Raw genomic sequence first — 21267 nt, 5'->3', positions numbered from 1 at the left:
TATACATATATATATATATATATATATATATATATATATATATATATATATATATATATATAATTTTTTTGTTATTGCCAGTCTTGGGGCTTGAACTCAGGGCCTGGGCACTGTCCGAGATCTTCTTTTCCTCAAGGCCAGTACTCAATTATATGAACCACAGCACCACTTCCAGCTTTTTCTGCTTATGTGGTACTGAGGAATCGAACCAGGCTTCATGCATGCTAGGCAAACACTCTACCACTAAGCCACATTCCCAGTCCCTCCTAATATTTTATTCTTTCCATTTATTAGCATAGCCATACAAGGGGGGTTTCAATGTGGGATATTTTCACACATGTATACAATATATATACAATATAGCATAATCAACCTTACCCTTTCTGTTATTATTCCTTAATCCATGCCTCCATCTTAAAATAATTTCAACACGTTTCATTGTTCTACTTTCATACATGTAACTAATTTACCTTCATTCTCTCTGCTAGCTCTCCCCTTCTTGCTGATACCCCTGTCTTTTTTTTAGTTTACTTGCACCAAGGGATTTCACTATGGCACTTCAGCTTTGTATCTATTTTGTTCAGAATAACTCTCTGTATTGCTTTCTTACTCTCTGTCCCCCCAAATCTCCTATTGATGCTGTTGAGATTCCTTATACCATCTTCTTGCATAGTTGCACTGTATTTTGAAATTATTTATCCTTTATCTTTTTTTTTCCTCTCCCTTTCCCACCCTCCTCCATTGTCCGACAGAATCATGTTGTATGCGTGTGCATCAATATCTCTTAGGTCTAGTTTCCACGGGAAGATAGCATAGTGGCCTTTTTGAACTTTCCATTTTCATCTTATTGTCCATTCTGAGAACATTTTGACATTATTTTTTATAAAGTTTCCACTGAATTTTGAACTATCACAGCTTTTATTACCTTTTCAAGTTCTTTGGTTGTTTATCTTTCATAGTATACTTTTTTTTTGGGGGGGGGTCTGTCATGGGGCCTGAACTCTGGGCCTGGGCGCTGTTCCTGAGCTCTTCAGCTCAAGGCTAGCACTCTACCACTTGAGCCACAGCACCACTTCCAGCCTTTTCTGCTTATGTGGTGCTGAGGAATCGAACCCAAGGTCTCATGCATACAAGGCAAGCACTTTACCACTGAGCCACCTTCCTAGCCTTTCATGGTATACTCTTATAGTCACAATCTCTTCTTGTACATATTTTTTTTTGGGGGGGGTCCGGTCGTGGGCCTGAACTCTGGGCCTGGGTGCTATCCCTCAGCTCTTTAGTTCAAGGCTAGCACTCTACCACTTGAGCCACAGCACCACTTCCAGCTTTTTTTTTCTGCTTATGTGGTGCTGAGGAATTGAACCCAGGGCCTCGAGCATGCAAGGCAAGCGCTCTATCACTGAGCCACCGTCCCAGCCCTTCTTGTACATATTTTGTTGTGCTTTTCTGTAAAGAAGAGTTTTGTCATTTTTCTTCCTGAGTTTTTGTTTCTGAACTTTTTTTTTGGGGGGGGGTCAGTTGTGGGGCTTGAACTCTGGACCTGGGTGTGGTCCCTCAGCTCTTCAGCTCAAGGCCAGTACCGTACCACTTGAGCCACAGTGCCACTTCCGACTTTTTCTGCTTATGTGATGCTGAGTAATCAAACTCAGGGCCTCATGCATGCAAGGCAAGCACTCTACCACTGAGCCACTTTCCCAGCCCTGTGAACTTTTTAAAAGTCTTTTAGAGCTTTTGTCTATGTATGTATGTATGTATGTATCTATCTATCTAGTCAGTCGTGGGGCTTGAACTCTGGGCCTGAGTGCTGTCCCTCAGCTCTTCAGCTCAAGGCTAGCATTCTACCACTTGAGCCACAGAGCCACTTCTGGTTTTCTGTTGGTTAATTGGCGATAAGAGTCTCTTGGACTTACCTGCCTGGGCTGGCTTTGAACTGGGATCCTCATCTGTCTCCTGAGTAGCTAGGATTACAGGCATGAGTCACTGGCGCCTGGCTTGTCTGTCCATTTATTGACTAAGAGTCTTCATATTAAGGTTATTAAATAGTGATTAGGTCCTTGTGATTGAGTCCTCCAATGTCAATGTCTGAAGGCTTATCTCTGGATCATTCATCATCTAGAGAACCCTTCTTTTTTCAGAGTCAGGATGTCAGAGCCAGGCACTGGTATGGCTCACTCCTGAAAGCCTAGCTACTAAGAAGTCTGAGATCTGAGCATTGTGGTTTCCTGCCTGGGCAGGAAAGTCTATGAGACTCCTATCTCCAAAACTACCAAGAAGCCAGAAGTGGAGCTGTGGCCAAGTAGTAGAGTGCTAGCCTTGAGTGAAAAAAGCTCAAGGACAGTGTCAAAACCCTGAGTTTAATTCCCAGGAAGGCAGGCACACACATGAGAGAAAGAAAAGGAAGGAAGAAAGAAAAGGAAGGAAGGAAGAAAAAGAAAAAAGGAAAGAAAGAAAGAGGATGATGTCAGTTTTCTTGGTACTCTGGGAATTGAGTTTGGAGAAGGATGAAAGTTCCACAATTTGTAATGTATACTTGAACTTAATCCCCATTTCAGTCCAGAGATTAACCTTGTTCTCCACCCTGTCTGGATTTCTGTGTCTGAAACCCATCCAATTCTGTTTCTCAGAGAACAAGTCTCCCTGTTCTCTTGTGAGAGTACTGGGCATTTGGATGTGCAAGGTGGAGAGAAGCCCTGGGTGCCAGCTTTTTAGCCTGCACCTTCTGCTTTTCTACTATCAAGTACTTCCAAGCACTCCTCAGGCATTTTGCTGGGAAAATGGCTCGTTTCCCAGCTGTCTTCCCCCTTGGTCTGTGCCTCTGCTATGACGAGTCAGATGTTACTGCTGCCCTCTTCCTGTTCTCTTGAGAATCAGTAAGCCTTTTAATTTCCGACTATCATTCTCATGGAGTCTCAGGACAAGATAAATACCCTGTTGAAGGATCAGTGTTCTTTTTATATTACAGGCTGAACCTCCTCGGAAGAGCAACTGGAGACAAAAGCATGAATCTTTCATCCGTACTCTCCGTCAGGCTCGAGAAGTCCAGCAAGTAATTGCCAAAGGTGGAAACCCAGCAGACTTGCCTCCAATCCTGCCGGCAGAAAATCCAGACTATGTTCAGTGTCCTCACTGTGGCCGCCACTTTGCTCCTAAGGTGGCTGAGCGACACATTCCCAAGTGTAAGACCATCAAGAACCGCCCTCCACCTCCACGGAAGCATGAGAGCTGAGCAGATGACAGCGAGACTACCTTATGTAGTTCCCAAAGCTCTGCTTCTCTTCAGCAGTAAACAGAAACCAAATATATTTGATGCAAAGCAGAAAGAAAACAGAACTTTTCCAGAAGCCACATTTGCCTGCAGTTAAGCTGCACTAGGAGAGAGCCATTGGTAAGCATCGAGACAGAAGAAAACCCAGCTTCCCCTCGCATCACAACCTTTGCTTGTGTGCCTTATGTTCTCGCCCCAAGCAAGTGGGTGAGGACAGTAAATCATGAACAGGCTGCATTAAAGTTCTCTTCCGGTGAGCCTGGGCTTTGTGCTAGTGAAGGGCCTCCGGTCATCACGTGTTCAGGGTTTCTTTAAAGCCTTCTCATTCATGCAAGTTCAGAGTACCGAGTGAGTTGGGATCAGAAGACTATGGTCACACAGATGATAACTGTTGAGAAAAACAATAAAGGACTGAGGGTGCAGCTCAGTGGTAGAGTGCTTGCCTAGCGCGCACAAAGCCTGGGTTCGATCCCTAGCACAAGAAAACAAAGGATAGTAAGATTGTGCTTTAAGGCATTATTAAATGGAACTCTATCTTGGCCTCCCAGGGGCATGGTCCTGGCCAAAAGCCTATGAAAGTACATAATGTGAGGGCACCAGTGTATCTTAAACCTTCCCTGTGGTGTACTGTTAATAAAGGAAACATCTTTATATATGTTACAGCATAGGAATGAGGAGAAAACACATTTTACTTCAACTTGTTCTTTTCTAATGGGTTTCATATGTTGGATAAAAAGAAAAAGATGTTGATAATCTGCTCTCAACTCAGGGGGTTGAATGAGTTTTTAAATGAGGGAGCAAATCTACCATCAAAGCCAAGCAGAGGCACTGGCAGAGTCCCATGTCCCTGATGGTTAGAGTATGATCACACTAATATTTTAGAATAACCTTTGCAGGGGCAGGACCAGATCTTTTAAATTTCCTACGTAGAAAAGTGCCTAGTACAAGTTACGTCCTCAATTAATGGATTTTATGAACTTAACCAAAAAGATTTGAGTAAGGACAGCTCAGAGACAAGCTATTTGACCCAATATGTATCTCATCTCCCCAGGAAGTTTAATGAGAAATACACTAAGCTCCACACTTGATGTTAAAAGCAATGGATGGCAAGAATAAGTTGTGGACATTGTTGCTCCAGAGATCTAGCTTATTTGGCTATGCAGGGTTAAAATACATTCCAACATTTGAAAAACAAGATAGGGAGAATGTCTTGAAAAGTTGGAGGTCCTGGAAACATGACGCCAGCCTAGGGCATTGTGGATAGAGTTCAGAATTAGTGGCTCCTTTAGTTGTCGAATGGCAGCATTAGGGTCAGTTTCAGCCATAGATGATGATAAGGTCACAGGTCTGGGTCTTCCAGAGAATAAATGCTATATCTATAGACACAGTGATGTAGTTATTCATTCTTTAGCTCCCAAAGAAATGTAATTTAGCCAATGTCTTAAGTGCTCCCTTTGATATGTACATGTTGAGGCCCTGAGTTTCCATCTTTTGAATCTGACTTGGCTTTTGGGAAGAGGTAAGACCTTTTTTTTCTAAGTGTCTTCTTGTGTAGAAAAAGGACAGAGAGGACACATAAATGCTGCTTGTAAATGCCCATTTTATATTACCTTACCCAAGAACATTTAGTGCAAATAAACAAATTTTCAAGTTCAAAAAGTTAAGCTACGGGGAAAAAAAACCTCACGATGAAGCTCACATGGAAACTAATTTTGGGAACTGTGTGTGCAATACCGAGATAATACGTCTTCCTGCTTTATGCCATACAGCACCTCTGGTCATTATTTGCTTTCAGTCCAACAGATCACTCTTCAAAGCGACAGGCAGCAGCAGATGTGACAGGACATGGGCTCTCTTCCCTAACCCCGTGCCTCTGAGTTTAATCAGTAGTGCACTTCTGTAGCATGGAAGCAAAAACAACTTTTGGCTTTCCAACAGGGAAGAATGTGTTTCACTCCTGACTATAGCCTACTCTGTCCTGATGCCATTGTGACTAATACTTCCTTGAGAGTCCCAGGGATCTCATTTGAATGAATTTGTGTGAAACTGGTTTTGTTTTTTTTTTTGGGTCCAGTCGTGGGGCCTGAACTCTGGGCCTGGGCGCTGTCCCTCAGCTCTTCAGCTCAAGGCTAGCGCTCTACCACTTGAGTCACAGCAACACTTCCGGCTTTTTTCTTATGTGGTGCTGAGGAATTGAACCCAGGGCCTCATGCATGCAAGGCAAATGCTCTACCACTGACCCACCTTTCCAGCCCCTCGTTTTGTTTTTTGGTGCCGAAGGAAGAGTATATTTAGGGCCTTGATCCTGCTTAGCTTTTTCCCTCAAGGCTGGCACTCTTACCACTTCAGTGAGACATGCCTCCAGTTCCTGAGTCACTCTTTATTGTGTTTCCTAATAGATAACAAAAACAAGTGAAGTTTGAGTTTTAGAAGGCCTTTGCTTTAAATTTAGCAAGATGCTCAGCCAAGAGAAGTTTGTAACTTGTCTGTGCTATACCAGGAAGACCAAGTACAGCTCGGCTTCTTTGAGAAAAGTTTTATAGAAAGAATCTGGCATGACCACTTGGAAGAGCACCCCTGCCCCTGACGCTGAAGAGGAAAACACAAGAATGCATCTGCTTTTAATGGTTCAATCCCCACTCCCACACTTTCAGAGGTCTTTGGGGGGGGGAAAAAGGTTCTAGCAATTGAAATGACTTTACTGGCAAGAATAAGACACTGGGAAGGAGAAGATTTTTTCTGAACATTGTCCTTTTTGTTTCTGTTAAGGAACATTTATTATTTATATAAAGACTCATGTAATTGAAGATTCACAAAGGCCTAGAATGTGGGTGTTTTATCTCCAATGACTGAGGTTCACACACAGGCTTACTGAACCACATCACTCAGGGTTTAGATGTTTATTTAAAACAGAAATGCCAAACCACTCCACCCTCAACCTTTCCAGCTTCTGGCTAACAATAAGCTGGTTCTGCAGCAAAAGTGCAGGCGCAAAGTAATGCAGGTTATACTGTAACTCAAAAGCAATACTACTGGAAAACTTCAAACACCCAGCACTGCATAAGGAAAAGCAGGACACACTTGAAAGAAAATTAGCTACAGGAAACCATTCAAAGGCATTTCAGCTGCCTTGCTTTCACAATATTCTAATGCATGGCTGCCACCTTGAACTGGTTTCTGTTTGCATAGCTGTTTGGTGGGGAAAATCATATGGCTATCCCAGGCACAATTAGGGAAAGTGCAAATTGTCTCTAAGGCACAGAATTTACTCAGCCAGATTATTATCAAGCCTAGACTTCCCGAGGGAACATAGGAAGAAAACCATTACCATATTCCACCGCTTGGGACTGACGACCTCCCCCTCGGCCCCCCCCCCCCCAACAAGAACTAGAGCTCATCTCCTTTCAACACTTGCTGTCTGTCACTTCACTGTCTGAGCACATGCCCATGTCTCTCAGCTCCAGAGCAGAAGCAATCCTCACGATCAATTCCCAAACTCACCCTGCCTCTCAGGCCTGCTGAGATGGTGAGTATGATACAGGAACATGAAAGGCCAGTCAGTCCTTATGAACACCAAAGCTTCATTTACATGATGAACCAAAACCTACTGTCAGGGGACTGATAGCCAACCTCAGGCCCCCAGACCTTGTAACCTTAAGTCAGGGTTGGCCCTTCCCTTATTATAGGAAAAGGCTTTGGTGAATATGTTAGTACTACTGTACTGTGCTTCTCAGAATTGAGAAAACAATGGGATAGCAAACCAAAGAAGATCCCATTGACAGAGGTGCCCACACCAGAAGGGGGTTTCCTCCAAGCACCAGCCTTTGCACTACCAGGTTTAGGAAAATGGCAAAATTTCCACTGCATAGGTCCTCCTACAATATTAAGAACATTTTTTTTTTGGTTTGGATAAAACAATCTAGCTGTTGGGGGCAACAATATATGAGATAAACACTACAGTATATTTCATAAGGCTCGATGGAAAACCCAGGCTCACATCCTTGAGCAGCCTGAAATTCTGCATATATAGCCTGGTGGTTCTAGGGCATAAAATGTGTTTAGAAAAGGTAGCTTGTTCCTGATTTCAAGGACACATCAGAGGAGAGCTTACAGCCAAATCCCTTCCACCTGGCAGGCACCAGCTACTACTAGGCTTCCAGGACACTTAGGTTTTAGTGCTGGTGTTGGGCCACTCAAGTAGGAAAAATGATACAGATTCACTATGTGTGGTGTGGCTTCAAAACACACCAGAAGGGGAAAAATACTGACTATAGACATTCAGAAAGGGAGTGGCTAGGGCTGCTGAGATCTTAGACCCTTAAGAGTTGAGGCACAAGAAGCCATCCCAGAAACTCAGACACAAAGTACAGGCATTGAAGGAGTTCCTTGCCTTACAATTTCCTTCGGTAGCCCTACCTACTGTCCCCTAACTCAATTCTCAGATACATCTTCTTTGGAGGCATCCTCCAGAGCCAAGAGGATGCCTGCACCAGCCACAGGCTGAAGAGATAGCTGTGTGATAAGAAGGGACTTGCCCTTTCTCTACTCACTAATGACATTTCAATCAATCTTCAGAGGAAAGCAATCTAAGCCCACTTTTCCTCTTCAAGTGTTTAGCTGCACAAAGTAATCCAACTTTCTGAAAGCAAACACTAGACTGACTCCACTGCACAAGTTTTCCTGGACTCAGGGCTCCTCAGAGGGCTCAGATGCTTCACCACTTTCTGGAGGACCCGTGAGGGCCACACCTGGTTCCAGCCCAAAGCAGCTTTACACTTTCCCCTCCCCCACCTGGAGGGGCAACGCCTGGTGCTGAATTTCCAAGGCAGCTTCCAATCAATGCTGAAAATGATAAATGGTATATGAACTGCTATCAGCGTAATTAAGGTGAGCACTGTGTCTCCTCTTTAAAGGAGGGATCAAAAGATGAGGTACAGAGCTGCTGTTGCTATGGCAGTCACTGATGACAAAGCCAGGGTCCTGGGTCCCTTCCATTCTCCAAAACAATGAACTCACTCCTAGATCCTATCTAAAAGGCAACGCCACTCTCCACATGTATAAGGAAAGCGCTTCAGAGCCTCCGCCTTGCGCTCCTTGTCTGCAAGTGAACAAAGCCAGGAAAGTTGCTCTCTGCATTCAGTAAGTGTGCTGTGAGGTTCTTTAGATCCCAGTTTCCTGAGTAGACTCAGGAGACTAGAGGCTGGGTCGACAGGAATCTGTTCCCAGAAGGCACCAGGAATCTGAATCTAGGTCAGGCTTTGGATCCATTTCCATTTCTTCTTTTGCTGTCTGAGTTCCTTTGGAATGCATCCCCACCTGTCCAGATAAAATACAGTCTCAGATTAGCAACAGAACTGCCTAATCATAGCCATGTAGGACTGTACTTTCAATGTTACTAAGGACTTGTGGCTAATACTACAGAAGCTCATGGCATTTCTTTTTTTTTTGGGTCCGGTCATGGGGCCTCAACTCTGGGCCTGGGCGCTGTCCCTCAGCTCTTAAGCTCAAGGCTAGCGCTCTACCACTTGAGCCACAGAACCACTCTGGCTTTTTTTCTTTTTGCTTATGTGGTGCTGAGGAATCAAACCCAGAGCCTCATGCATGCAAGGCAAGCGCTCTACCACTGAGCCACCTTCCCAGCCCCTCATGGCATTTCTTCAGTCTACCTCTTTATATCTGTTGCAGATAAGGTGACTAATTGTCTTGGTTTGCCCAGACCTGCAGAGTTTTCTGGAATGCAGAATCTTCTGTTTTTCAACAGAAACAGTCCTGGGCAAACAATCTTCCGGCCTGCAATGGCTTCCAATTTTACCTCAACACACACACACTACACACACACACATTACACACACACACTCTCTCTCTCTCTCTCTCTTAATCCTCAAAGTAACACATATGGGGTTAGTGGTATTATTCTCCTCTTTTAGGAAACTGGGGCTCAGAACAACAATATATAGCAGATAAATGGCAAAGCCAAGGGCCGAATCTGGTTCCCTACTTTTAAGCTGAGATACAGAAAATGGTATCAGGGTTCTTTAAAAACAGTATCAGCAGCATCACTGGAAAAAATGTTCTTCCAAAACTATTTTCCATCCAAATAAACATCAAGCTTTAAGACTATCTAGTTTTCAGAAAAGACAAGGTGACAAAACAATTTAGACCAAAGAGACAAATTCAGAGCACAGGATATTTTGTTAAATTAGCCCTGTTTCTTCAAGCCATTATCAAGCCAAAGATAGAAGGGGTAATGCTGGTCAAGATGCATTGTACTCACACACTGACATATAGAATTGAAACCCTTTGTACAACTACTTAAAGATAATAATAAGTGATGTGGCAGAGAGTGTAGATCAAGTGTTAGAGCACCTGCCTTGGCACAAGGCTCTGAGTTCAAATCTTAGTGCCACAAAGAAAAAAAAGTGATAGTAATGAATGCAACTAGATTATAATGAGACACAACCATATGGAATGTGGGATTCTTGACTGGCTTTTGGCCTTCAAAAGGCCATTAAAAAAAGTAAAATTGGGAAAATTCAAATTACCAACCTGGTATACTACATGAAACTTGAGAAAGATTAGTGTTAATCTTATTAGGTATGATAATAAGTTGGCTGGCCAAAAGAATGGGTACTTTTGTTCTGGGATGTGTAATAAAGTATACATAATGGGTCTACCTCATGATTTTTATAACTTACTTTAAAATGACTCAGAAAAATAAAATTTATATTGATATCTTACAACACATATAGCAACATAATAACTATTAAGTTTAGATGGTGGGTTGACAGGTGTTCAGTAAGATGTTTCAAATCTTTCATATAAGAAAAGAGGGGGCTGGGAAGGTGGCTCAGTGGTAGAAGGTGGCTCACATGCATGAAGCCCTGGGTTCAATTCCTCAGCACCACATAATCAGAAAAAAAGCCGGAAGCAGTGCTGTGGCTCAAGTGGTAGAGCCCTAGCCTTGAGCTGAAGAGCTGAGGGACAGTACCCAGGCCCAGAGGGAATATGGCTTAGTGGTAAAGTGTTTGCCTAGCATGCATGAAGGCCTGGGTTCAATTCTTCAGTACCACATAAACAGAAAAAGCTGGCAGTGGTGCTATGGCTCAAGTGATAGAATGCTAGCCTTGAACAACAACAAAAAAAGCAGCTCAGGGACAGTACCCAGGCCCTAAGTTCAAGCTCCAGGACTGGCAAAAAAAAAAAAAAAGGGCTAAAAGATTAAAAGAAACCCCAAAGGAAACTAGGTGGTAAAAATGATTCAATCCAGGTGCCTCAACAAAGCTCAAGTTTCTGAGATTAATTATGACACTTACATCACTGTACGGGGACTTACAAAGGAGTAAGTCTATTTAGTACTTGGTGTTTTGTTTCTGTGATTTTTCAAACCAGACTTAGAAATTGAATTACTCTTTTAATGCTCTCACCTGCTGCCCTCCTTCTAATTTCTTGTTTAGCTTCTGTAGCTGGGTAAAAATCTGGAGGTTTTCTTGTTGGAGCGTCTGTTGTTCAGCCAGACACTTTAACACCAGCCCCTGCAATCTCTCAACCTCCTCTTGCAGACCGCTGCACGTACAGGCAAGAGTCAGTGGTGTCCCCTTCCCAGCACATGGTACCACAGGAGTCAGCTGAGGTGGCTACAGACAAGAATTAGACATTGCAGGAAGCTGTCCTCAAGTGCCATGGTTCCCCAACCCAAACGGATTTTACCTTAAAACTAACAAGACAGAACACATATACAAGAGAAATGAAGAACATTAGGATTCTAACGCAGCTGGTGTTGACAGGGCAAGGCAATACTCGGTGCCTTGGTGCTCATTAGGCTAGGAAAAATAATCTATGTTGAAGGACTTTATGAAGATGTTTATGTATCTATGTATATTTTTTGAAACATAGTACTTCTATGTAGCCCAGGCTAGCCTGGAACTCACAAACTCCTAACTTAGCCTCCTAAGTGCTGGGATTACAGGCATATACCACCGTGCCCTGCCCTGTAAAAAGTCTTTAGAGGACATCAATATGTTCTCATTTAAAATGCTAACATGGAGAAAAGCATCATTTGGAACAAATCTTTCTGATCACAGTGAGGATATTAAGTCCTGATAATAATGAGGACACTATGATTCAAAGGATTAAGATTCATAAAACATGGGCTGAGAATGTGGCTTAGGTGTAGCATGTTTGTCTAGCATGCATGAAGACCTGAATTCGATTCCTTAGTACCACATAAACAAAAAGTGGCGCTGGCTCAAGGCTTGAGCAAAAAAAGCTCAAGAACAGCACCCAGGCCCAGAGTCCAAGCCCCACGACCGACCAAAAAAAAAAGTCATAAAAAATAATGAATAACAATATAAAAAAGATGTGAAGAAGTATTCAGCAAATAGGACTCTCACAGTAAACAGGACTCAAAGCTAATCAATAGAAATTAAAATGCTCATATTGAAGTTTCAAAGATTTTATTACCTCCTGGGAAGGTTTCTAATTATCCAGATTTTTCTTTTCTTTTTTTTGGTCAGTTGTAGGGCTTGAACTCTGGACTTAGGCGCTGTTCCTGGGGTCTTAAGCTCAAGGCGAGCACTCTACCGCTTGAGCCACAGCGCCACTTCCAGTTTTCTAATGGTTTATTGGAGATGAGTCTTATGGACTTTCCTGCCTGGGCTGGCTTTGAACTGTGATCCTCAGATCTCTCAGCCTCCTGAGTACCTAGGATTATAGGTGTGAGCCACTGGCAGCCGGCTAATTATCTAGATTTTTCTATACTTTGTGTATAAGCCAGAATCAACAGACAACAGTCCATGGACCAATTTTGGCCTACTACTGATTTTGTAAATAGTCTTAATGAAACACAGACATGCTCACTCATAAAGTATTAAAGGTTTGAGCATCTCTAATCTGAAGATCCCAAATGTCCCAAAGTTCAAAACTGTTTGGGCACTAACATGATGTCTCAAATAGAAAATGTCACTGCTAAGCTCATGAGAAGGGTTGTGGTAAAAAAGCAAGCATAATAAAATATTGTACATAATGACCTTCAGGCTATTTATATAAAGTGTCTATAAACACAGATGAATTTTGTGTTTAAACTTGAGTCCCAGTTCCAAGATATCTCACTATATATATATGCAGATAATAAAAAAAAATCTAATACCTGAAATGTAACAAAAATCTAACAAATACTTCTGGGTCCTGAGCATTTTGGATAAAAGGTATTCAACTTATATCTGTGCCTGCTTTTGTGCTGCAGTGCCAGTGTCCAATAGTTACAAGAGATTATATGGGCTACATAATTAGTATGTGACCTCTTTAGTTTTGTTTCACTGAGGTGTAAAATGAAAACATCTACAAGGTTAGATGTACATTAGTTATTTATATTTATAGCTCTTCAACCCACCATAGTGGGTTAAAAAAATGAACGGGGATTTTGGATTTCAGTTTTGTATTTCTGAGGCAGAGAGAAAACATAATTCTCTGGGGTGGAAAGGTGCTGGTGGCTCACACCTATAATCATAGCTACTAAGGAGGCTGAGATCTAAGGATCACAGTTCCAGGCCAGACAGAATAACAAAGTCCATGACAGTCGTATCTCCAATTAACCATCAGAAAACCGGAAGTGGCACTGTGGCTCAAAGTAGTTAAGTACTAGCCTTGAGCAGAAAAGTACTAGCCTATCAGATATGTGACACGGTAATGAGTTGATGCAGGACAGCCACAGAAGAACAAGGAGGCTAGAGGACATGATGAGGTCAGAATTGTGATTCAAATATACAAAGTTCAGTTACCCAGACTCCCACTTGGGGTTTGTGTTCCAGAGGAACTTCCGAGGCCACTTTGAGTCCTTGTAGCTCTTCATAGGGTAGCGTATCTTTCTCAGATTCTGAAAATCCTGTACTTAGGGGAATTGGGCTGTCAGGCATGGGGATGAATTCTGCATTTTCCAGCTCCTAGGTACAGAAAAAGAAATTTTTATCAGTTGCAACAATCTACTTTCTCCCAAATTCCTTTCTTGCTTTTGCTCTAGTTTTTACTGTTAAGACATCAGCACCCTCTAGTGGTGCAGGACAGTAGGATTCCCACCCTGGGAATCCATCACAGAAGTGATATAATTTGAGATGCAAATCTGAGCAGAGTCTGGAGTGTTTGCAGTGTTTCCTCAACACTCTTATTCTACTCAGGCTACTCAGCTAGTTAGGAGGTTTGAAGACAATGCAGGGAGGTTGATGGCCAAGCTGCCAGAGGCTGGGCTGAAGATGTGCTGCTTTCTCTGCTTATAGGCCTCATAACTACCAAGTTCAGTCTGGATAAGAAGCTTTAAATCTGTAGGTTCTTTTTATTTTTATTTTTTATTTTTGGTTGGTTGTGGGGCTTGAACTCTGGGCTTGGGCGCTGTCCCTCAGCTCTTCAGCTCAAGGCAAGCAATCTACCACTTGAGCTACAGCGCCACTTCCGGTTTTCTGGTGGTTTATCGGAGATAGGAGTCTCACAGTCTTTCCTGCCCAGACTGGCTTTGAACCATGATCCTCAGATCTCAGCCTCCTGAGTAGCTAGGATTACAGGTGTGAGCCACAGCGCCCTGCAGGTTCTTTTTATTAAACTAAATTCTCCCAAACTATAAATATTCATTTACAAAGATGGGCAAAGAAAGTCAAGAAAAACTGCCAGCAAGTCTCTTAAAAATGATCACCTATTTTCTTTTTTTTAACTTTTTTTTTATTATTATGAAAATACCGTACAGAGGAGTTACAATTACATGGGCAAGATGAGTACATTTCTTGTCAAGCATTGTTGCTTCCTCCTTTTGTTTCCCCTTCCTATCCCTTCCCATATCCTCCCCCCATATCCCTCCTATACCCCCCCTCCCCCGCCAAAGTTGTAAAGTTCGTTTTTCCACATAATGACTTGTACATCTCATTGTTGCAATGGGTCCACCTGTATCCCTATTTAAGTGATTTGTTTTTTTCCCTTCCCCTCCACAAATTATACCAACATCAAATACAGTGAAAGCAAGGTGATCACCTATTTTCTGAAATAAGGTCTTAGCAACAGATATTCCATCCTCTTCCACAAGCTATACTGTAACTGACTTTCCATATAAATAATAGATTTCATATTTAGTTTTTACTATTAAACCTATTTTCATCAACTGTATTTCTATTGTAGGGGATTCTATCAGCCCTGACATTCCACTTCTATGAATAGGACAAATTCTAAGTTTTATCTCTGTTCACAGGCCCATACAAACTGCCTTCAACGTAGGCTATATTAATTTATATTCACTTAAGTAATATGAGTATGACAGCATTTAAAAAAAATCTCTTCTTTCTGGAAAGAAAAAAAAAAACCCACAGATTTTAGTGATTTCTTTCCAGGTAGAAGTCGAAGGCTAGATTCTTACTACAGAACAGTTTAAAGGACATAGGAAACAGATTCTGACAGCATTTTTCTAGGGACTGCAAAGGACTTACCTTTCGAAGCCAGCCAGGACAGGAGCTGCTGGCCCCACAACTGTTTCCCATGGCCTCTGTGGGACTGATTAAACCTTCTATTCCTCGATCTGCTTCCATTGTTCCTCGGAAGCCTCCACTTGGATCAGGAGTTTCTGACTCCTGCCGACTGTCCTCTTCTCCTCCTCCTCCTCCTCCTCCGCCTCCGCCGCCGCAGCCTCCGCCGCCGCCACCACCACCACCACCTCCTGGGCTAGAGCTGTGGACCACTGGTGGATACATGGCACAGAAGTAGAGAGCTTTGCTATGCAACAAGAAAGATTTACCATCTGAGACCCTCATACCCCTAGAAAGGTTCCTAGAGTTACATGAAGTGGATTGGCAGTAGTGCAGTTAGGCATTTCTGTATTCATAACAGATTATCAACATTCTAGTGCATTACTGAATGAGCCCCTCAACCAGTTTGACAAATCTAGTGCCCATGTTTACTGTCTTTAGCAGATACATTCATAGTCTAGCATCCTCCATTAGCACTTGCCTTATGTAAAAAGTTCTTTAATATTTGAGCCAAACAGGTCTTAAAGTTGCCAGAAGAACACACTACTGGTAATTTTGAGATAAATACTAGTGAATTCTTCAACAAATATGAGCATTGAATTCTTTGATGACAATTTGTATCAATTTTAAAAATATGATGGTTGGTTCTAATAAGGTTAAGCTACCATAATAAGGCTATGTGGTTAGGAAATGAAACTGAATTTTAATATGAGTCAAATATTAAATTTGCCAAAGATAAAACAAAACAGCAAACAAAAACAAAAGTTCACGGTATGCTCCAAGGTTCAATACAAAGGACTCTATCCCAACATACACTGGCCTTAGGACTGTGTCAGCCTGTGATTCTACTGAAGCAGCCCAACTACAGAGGAGAGTAGAACAAGTTCTTGAATCTTGCTATTTTGCTTTAAATAGCTTTTTCTTTTCCTTTTACTGACTGCTCTGGGGCTTGAACTTAGGGCCACTAGTTTATTCGGCTTGCATGCTTGGCTAGCATTCTATCACTTGGGCTATTCCTCCAATCCAGTTTTTGATGGCTAATTGTAGAGATGGAGTCTTGTAGACTTTTCTACTGGGATGGCTTTAAACTTAAACCTTCAGATCTCAGCCTCTGAGTAGACAGAATTACAACTACTAGCACCTGGCTTTAAATGATTTTTAATAACAGTCATGCCTGTAATCCTAGCTATTCAGGAAGCTGAGATCTGGGAACTGCAGTTAAAAGCCAGCCTGGGCAGAAAAATCTGAGACTTAAGATGTGTGTGTGTGTGTATGTGTGTGTGTGTGCGCACCTGTGCATGCACGCATGCCGGTATGGAGGCTTGAACTTTGTCTAGGTACTGTCCCTTCGCTTTTTCATTCAAGGATGGTGCTTGCACCACTTCAGGCTTTTTGCTGGTTGATTTGGAGATAAAAGTCTCACAGACTTTCTTGCCTGAGCTAGCATTGAACTTTGATCCTCAGACTCCAGCTTCATGACTAGTTAGGCATGCCACTGGTGCCTGGCCCGAGGGACTCTGATTCTCAGTTAACCAGCAAAAAGTCAGAAGTAGAGGTATGGTTCAAGTAGTAGACCGTAAGCTTTGAGCAAGAAATTCTAAACAAGAGTGAAGAGTTCAAATGGCTTCAGGTAGCTAGAGGGGATGGGTGTGGTTAGGAGTAGTGGAGAACTGATGACGGGGTGACACTGATCAAGATACGTTTGATTAATAAACTGACATGTTGAGTTGAAATTCTTTGTACAACTACTTAAATATTATGTTCGAAACAAATGTCCAATTTTCTTTGATGCTCAACAATAGACAAGTGAAATACTGTCAGTAAAAGAACTAGAATGGCACTATCCCAGATGGTAGTCACTTGATATAATGATTTAAATTTAAATAAAATTAAAAATTCAGTTTCTCAGTTTTACTAGCTGCTTTTTTAAGTGCTATTATTCTGGATAGCACAGATATAGAATATTCAGTCATCGAAGGTTCTATTGGATACTGCTGTCTCTATCATTGCATTTGCCTTGAATAGTCCTTCCTCCTCTAGTCTCCTACTAAGATAAAACTACTGATTTTTTTTGGGTTGTGAAGCGGGTGCCAGTCTGGAGCTTGAACCTGGGGCCTGGGTGAAGCTTTTTGCTCAAGGATAGCACTCTACCACTTGAGTCACAGCTCCACTTCTGGCTTTTGATAGTTAATTGAAGACAGTCTCACAGACTCTCCTGCAGGGGCTATCTTCTGTGATCCTCAGATCTCAGCCTCTTGAGAAGCTAGGATTACCCAGCATTACCAATTTTGTATTTACCATTTCTTCTTCATTTCATGTTATTATGTACTCTTTTTTTTTTTGGTCAGTTGTGAAGTTTGAACTCTGGGCTTGGGCGCTGTCCCTGAGCTCTTTAGGTAGAGCTCTACCACTTGAGCCACAGCACCACTTCCAGTTTTCTGGTGGTGAACTGGAGATAAAAGTCTCATGGGCTTTCTTGCCCGGCTGGCTTTGAACCGAGATCTTAAGATATCAGCCTCCTGAGTGGCTAGAATTACAGGCATGAGCCACCAGTGCCTGTCTTTGCATACTCTTAAAGAATTTATTATTTGGCTTGTTTAAAACTATATGTGGGGGGCTGGGAAGTTGGCTCAGTGGTAGAGCGCTTGCCTTGCATGCCTGAGGCCCTAGGTTTGATTCCTCAGCACCACATAAGCAAAAAGAAAAAAGCCAGAAGTGGCTTTTTCACACGGCAACTTACTTTCTACATTTTGTATTATGAAAATACTTAGGGATGGTGTTCATTTCCATTCCTATATAAAACCCAGACCAACAGATGGGTATAACACTTTCATTCAACAACTACTTCTAGAGCATTTATCACATTAATTATACACTGCTGAGTTTACATTTCCTGGCCAATCATTTGCTTTATCTTATCTTTTTCCATGAAATACTGTTCCAGCAAAGCAAAGTTGCAAAAGAATAACCATGTTTGGAGAAAAAGATATTTAATTACCTTAACATTACATTACATAACATTACATTAACATGCACAAATTGAGATGCTGAACAATTTCAGAAAACCAATAAATGCTGTGCTGTGTATCTATATTTACAAATTAAAGCTCAACAAGACTATGTAAGATTTTTGATTTTTTTTTTTTTTGTCAGTTGTGAGGCCTGAACTCTAGGCTTGGATGGTGTCCCTCAGCTCTTCAGCTCAAGGCTAGTGCTCTACCACTTGAGCCACAGTGCCACTTCCAGCTTTTTTCCTGATTATGTGGTGCTGAGGAATCGAACTCAGGGCATGTGAGGCAAACACTCTACCACTGAGCCACCTTCCCAGCCCTTCTTTTTAAGAGATTAATCTGCATTTATTTTGGGTTCTCATTTATTTGATTCTGTATATCAGAATTGGTTCTGATATGCATGGACTCTGGCAGGTAGACAACCAAAAAGGAATACAGATTCAGTTTCTTGATAGGCCCAAACAAGATAACCATGAAAGAAGCAGCCAAAGGAAGATTATTATAGAGGCATGTGCTGACTCTTCTAACCATGCTGAAAGTCTATTTGACCTTTATTTATTTTAATTTTTCTTTTATTAAAAAGGGGATTATAGTTATATAAGTCAGGTAAAGAGTACATTTCATTTAGGATAATGTCACCCTTTCCCTTGTTCATGACTTTCATTTCTTTTTTTTCTTTTCTTTTTTTTGTCAGTTGTGGGGGCTGAACTCTGGGCCTGGGCGCTGTCCCTCAGCTCTGCAGCTCAAGGCTAGTGCCCTACCACTTGAGCCACAGTGCTACTTCCGTCTTTTTTCTGCTTATGTGGTGCTGAGGAATCAAACCCAGGGCCTCATGCATGCAAGGCAAGCCCTCTACCACTGAGCCAACTTCCCAGCCCCATGAATTTTATTTCTAAGGGCTTGTTTTTTATTATTATTATTTTTTTGTGCCAGTACTGGAGCTTGAACTCAGGGCGTAAGTGCTGTCTTTTAGCTTTTTTTGTTCAGTGCTGGTACTCTACCACTTGAGCCACACTTCCACTTCCAGTTTCTTGGTGATTATTGAAGATAAGTCTCATGGATTTTTCTGCCTGAACTGGTTTTGAGCCATGATCCTCAGATCTCAGTCTCCTGAGTAGCTAAGATTATAGGTATGAGCCACCAGCTAAAGGCTTGTGCTGAAGGACTATTTCTATAGAATGGAATACTCTGAGGAATACCATGAAATAACGGGCAGAGAAAATCTTTGGTCCCTAGGATAGAAAGAAATATTATATAAGTCACATTACAATGTGAGGCAAACACTTAATTACTTCCATATGCATGAAGGCAAAGATGTATTCTCTTTCTGACCACAATGCCATTCATGAGTTATTGTGAAATTCACCAAAATGGGATGCTCCCTCCTAGTCACTGTATTCTTCACTTCTCCTCATTTGTCCTCACTTACTATTTTCCTTTCAGTTTTGGAGAATGTATGTTATCTAACCCAAAGACCCACATATGAGAAAAAACACTGCTACTTGAGACATTACTACTTACCAGTTCCAATGGAGAGGCCACTGCTATTAGAACGGATGGTCTTAGAATTCAGTACTTTCTCTGAGGAAAAAAAAAATCAGTAGGTAAGCATTTTGTGCAGAGATGGGCAAGAACAGTAAGAGGGAACTATAGGGAGGTAATGTAGAAGATAACTGCTATTCCTTGCTATAGGTAAATATATGATTACTGGGGAGGTGGGGAGGGAAGGGATGATAGGGGAAAAACAAAGGAGGGGGTAACAATGCTCGATAGGAATGTACTCATTACCTTACTCATGTAACTGTAACCCCTTTGTCCAGTATCTTTACAATAAAAATATATATTAAGAATATATGATTATTGTTTAGCAATTAATGTCATTATCTAAATACCACTAGCTACTCTAAGTACATTTAGAGAACTGCATGTTCCACCCCTGCTACCCACTGGAATCACCTGGGAAACTGGAAAGTAACACTCTAGAAATTAAGATTTAATTGGTCAGGACTAGAATTTGTAACAACTCTCCAAAAGATTCTGATGTTCAGCCAAGGCTTTTAAAATTAAGTCCAAACAAAGTTATCTTTTTTTTTTTTGGTCAGTCACGGGGCCTGAACTGTGGGCCTGGGCACTGTCTCTTAGCTCTTCAGCTCAAGGCCACTTCCACAGCACCACTTCTAGCTTTTTCTGCTTATGTGGTGCAGAGAAATTGAACCCAAGCCCTCATGCATGCAAGGCAAGCACTCTATCACTGAGCCACCTTCCCAGCCCCAAAGTTATCTTTATGACCAAAGATTTTCTTTTAAAACATGTACTGAACCAGGCTCTAGTGGCTCACACCTGTAATCCTATCAACTCAGAGGCTGAAATCTGAGGATTGTAGTTTGAAACTAGCCCACGCAGGAAAGCCTGAAACAGTCTTATCTCCATGAACTACCAAAAAAAGTCAGACGTGGAACTGTGGCTCAGGGAACAGAGCTCTATACTTGGGCAAAAATGCTGTTAGGCCTTGAGTTCAAGCCCCAAGACCAGCACCAGAAACAAAACACAACAAAAACAACAACAAAAAAATAATGACAAAACTAAAAACTTACAGTTTTGTTCCTATCATTCAGTTTGGTATCCCTGACTGTTACAGGATTTAACAGAACTAGCTCTTGCTTCATGACACTTATGTTTCCAAGAATGTGCCCAGTAGTATTTAGTTATGGATCAATTCTGACAAAGCCACCAAAGCCCACACGTATGAAACACTTACCAACAATGAGAATGGTGTGCCAGCCACGGCAAGATAGGTCTGGAACATGATGCAGAGATCCAAAAATAGGCCTAGGCCATGAGGTACAGATATCAGAGCCATGTGGTCTTTCAGTGGGAGTCATTGCCAGACGTCCATTACCACCATTGCCCCAGGCAAAAATATGATTATCTATATTAGACAACAGATCATTTTTAACAGAACACTGGCTTCCCAACTCTTTGATTTCTCCTCTTTATGCCCTAGAACTAAAGAGATGTTCTACTCTTTACAAATTCAAAGAAAGCTGATTATTTCCCTGTATAAAGCATAAAGTTTTCCTGATTACTTCCAGGCAAAAGTCACTATTGCTACTCTGTACTGTCATTCATTTACTTATCACCTTTGTACTGGTCACTCACTCAAACACATATTGGGAATCTACATCATGGAAGGCATGGCTTGAAAAAATTGAGCACTGAACAAAATAAAGTCCTTGCTCCTTTGGAACTGGCATTTTAAATGGGGAGACTGACAACATATAAATAAATAAATGTTCCATTTCAGGTGGTAACCACCAATTTCATACAAATAAAAAAGGAAAACCATGATTCAGTTATACAAAAACTAGTCTCTCCCATCCCAAGCAGGAATTAAAACACAGAAGGGATGGAGGAGAATGACAAAGATGTATTGTATTCATAAACTGCTTTGTTGAATAGCAACTTCTCTGTACAACTACTTATAGATAATCAAAAA

The 21267-nt window shown here is 41.7% G+C and overlaps 2 protein-coding genes across 3 annotated transcripts in view; one reads left to right on the top strand and one right to left on the bottom strand.

Moving 5' to 3' along the window:
- The window catches only part of Zc2hc1c (zinc finger, C2HC-type containing 1C), an 11312-nt gene extending 5992 nt beyond the window's left edge, over nucleotides 1-5320 (top strand). Inside the window, exons 3-4 of one of the 2 annotated variants that reach the window (XR_001175058.1) lie at nucleotides 2963-3385; nucleotides 5061-5320. Coding sequence is in view for 1 of the 2 variants with exons in the window: in XM_013016019.1 (XP_012871473.1) it covers nucleotides 2963-3226 (264 nt within the window). In the remaining variant the exon portion in view is untranslated. Of the gene's footprint in view, nucleotides 1-2962; nucleotides 3904-5060 lie in introns of those variants that run through there. The other variant, XM_013016019.1, reaches the window with a different exon arrangement.
- Nucleotides 5321-6150: 830 nt separating this feature from the next.
- The window catches only part of Nek9 (NIMA-related kinase 9), a 44279-nt gene continuing 29162 nt past the window's right edge, over nucleotides 6151-21267 (bottom strand). Inside the window, exons 17-23 of the mRNA XM_013016403.1 lie at nucleotides 20530-20700; nucleotides 19293-19352; nucleotides 14946-14972; nucleotides 14725-14906; nucleotides 13042-13203; nucleotides 10690-10899; nucleotides 6151-8581 (exon numbers count right to left, since the gene is read on the bottom strand). Of these exons, the coding sequence (XP_012871857.1) occupies nucleotides 8459-8581; nucleotides 10690-10899; nucleotides 13042-13203; nucleotides 14725-14906; nucleotides 14946-14972; nucleotides 19293-19352; nucleotides 20530-20700 (935 nt within the window). The 3' untranslated portion in view covers nucleotides 6151-8458. The remainder of the gene's footprint in view (nucleotides 8582-10689; nucleotides 10900-13041; nucleotides 13204-14724; nucleotides 14907-14945; nucleotides 14973-19292; nucleotides 19353-20529; nucleotides 20701-21267) is intronic.

This window comes from Dipodomys ordii, unplaced genomic scaffold (genome assembly GCF_000151885.1).
Source record: "Dipodomys ordii isolate 6190 unplaced genomic scaffold, Dord_2.0 Scaffold2, whole genome shotgun sequence".
Lineage (NCBI taxonomy): Eukaryota > Metazoa > Chordata > Mammalia > Rodentia > Heteromyidae > Dipodomys > Dipodomys ordii.
Note: the sequence above shows the minus strand (reverse complement) of the source record. Positions and strands in the feature narration are given on the sequence as shown.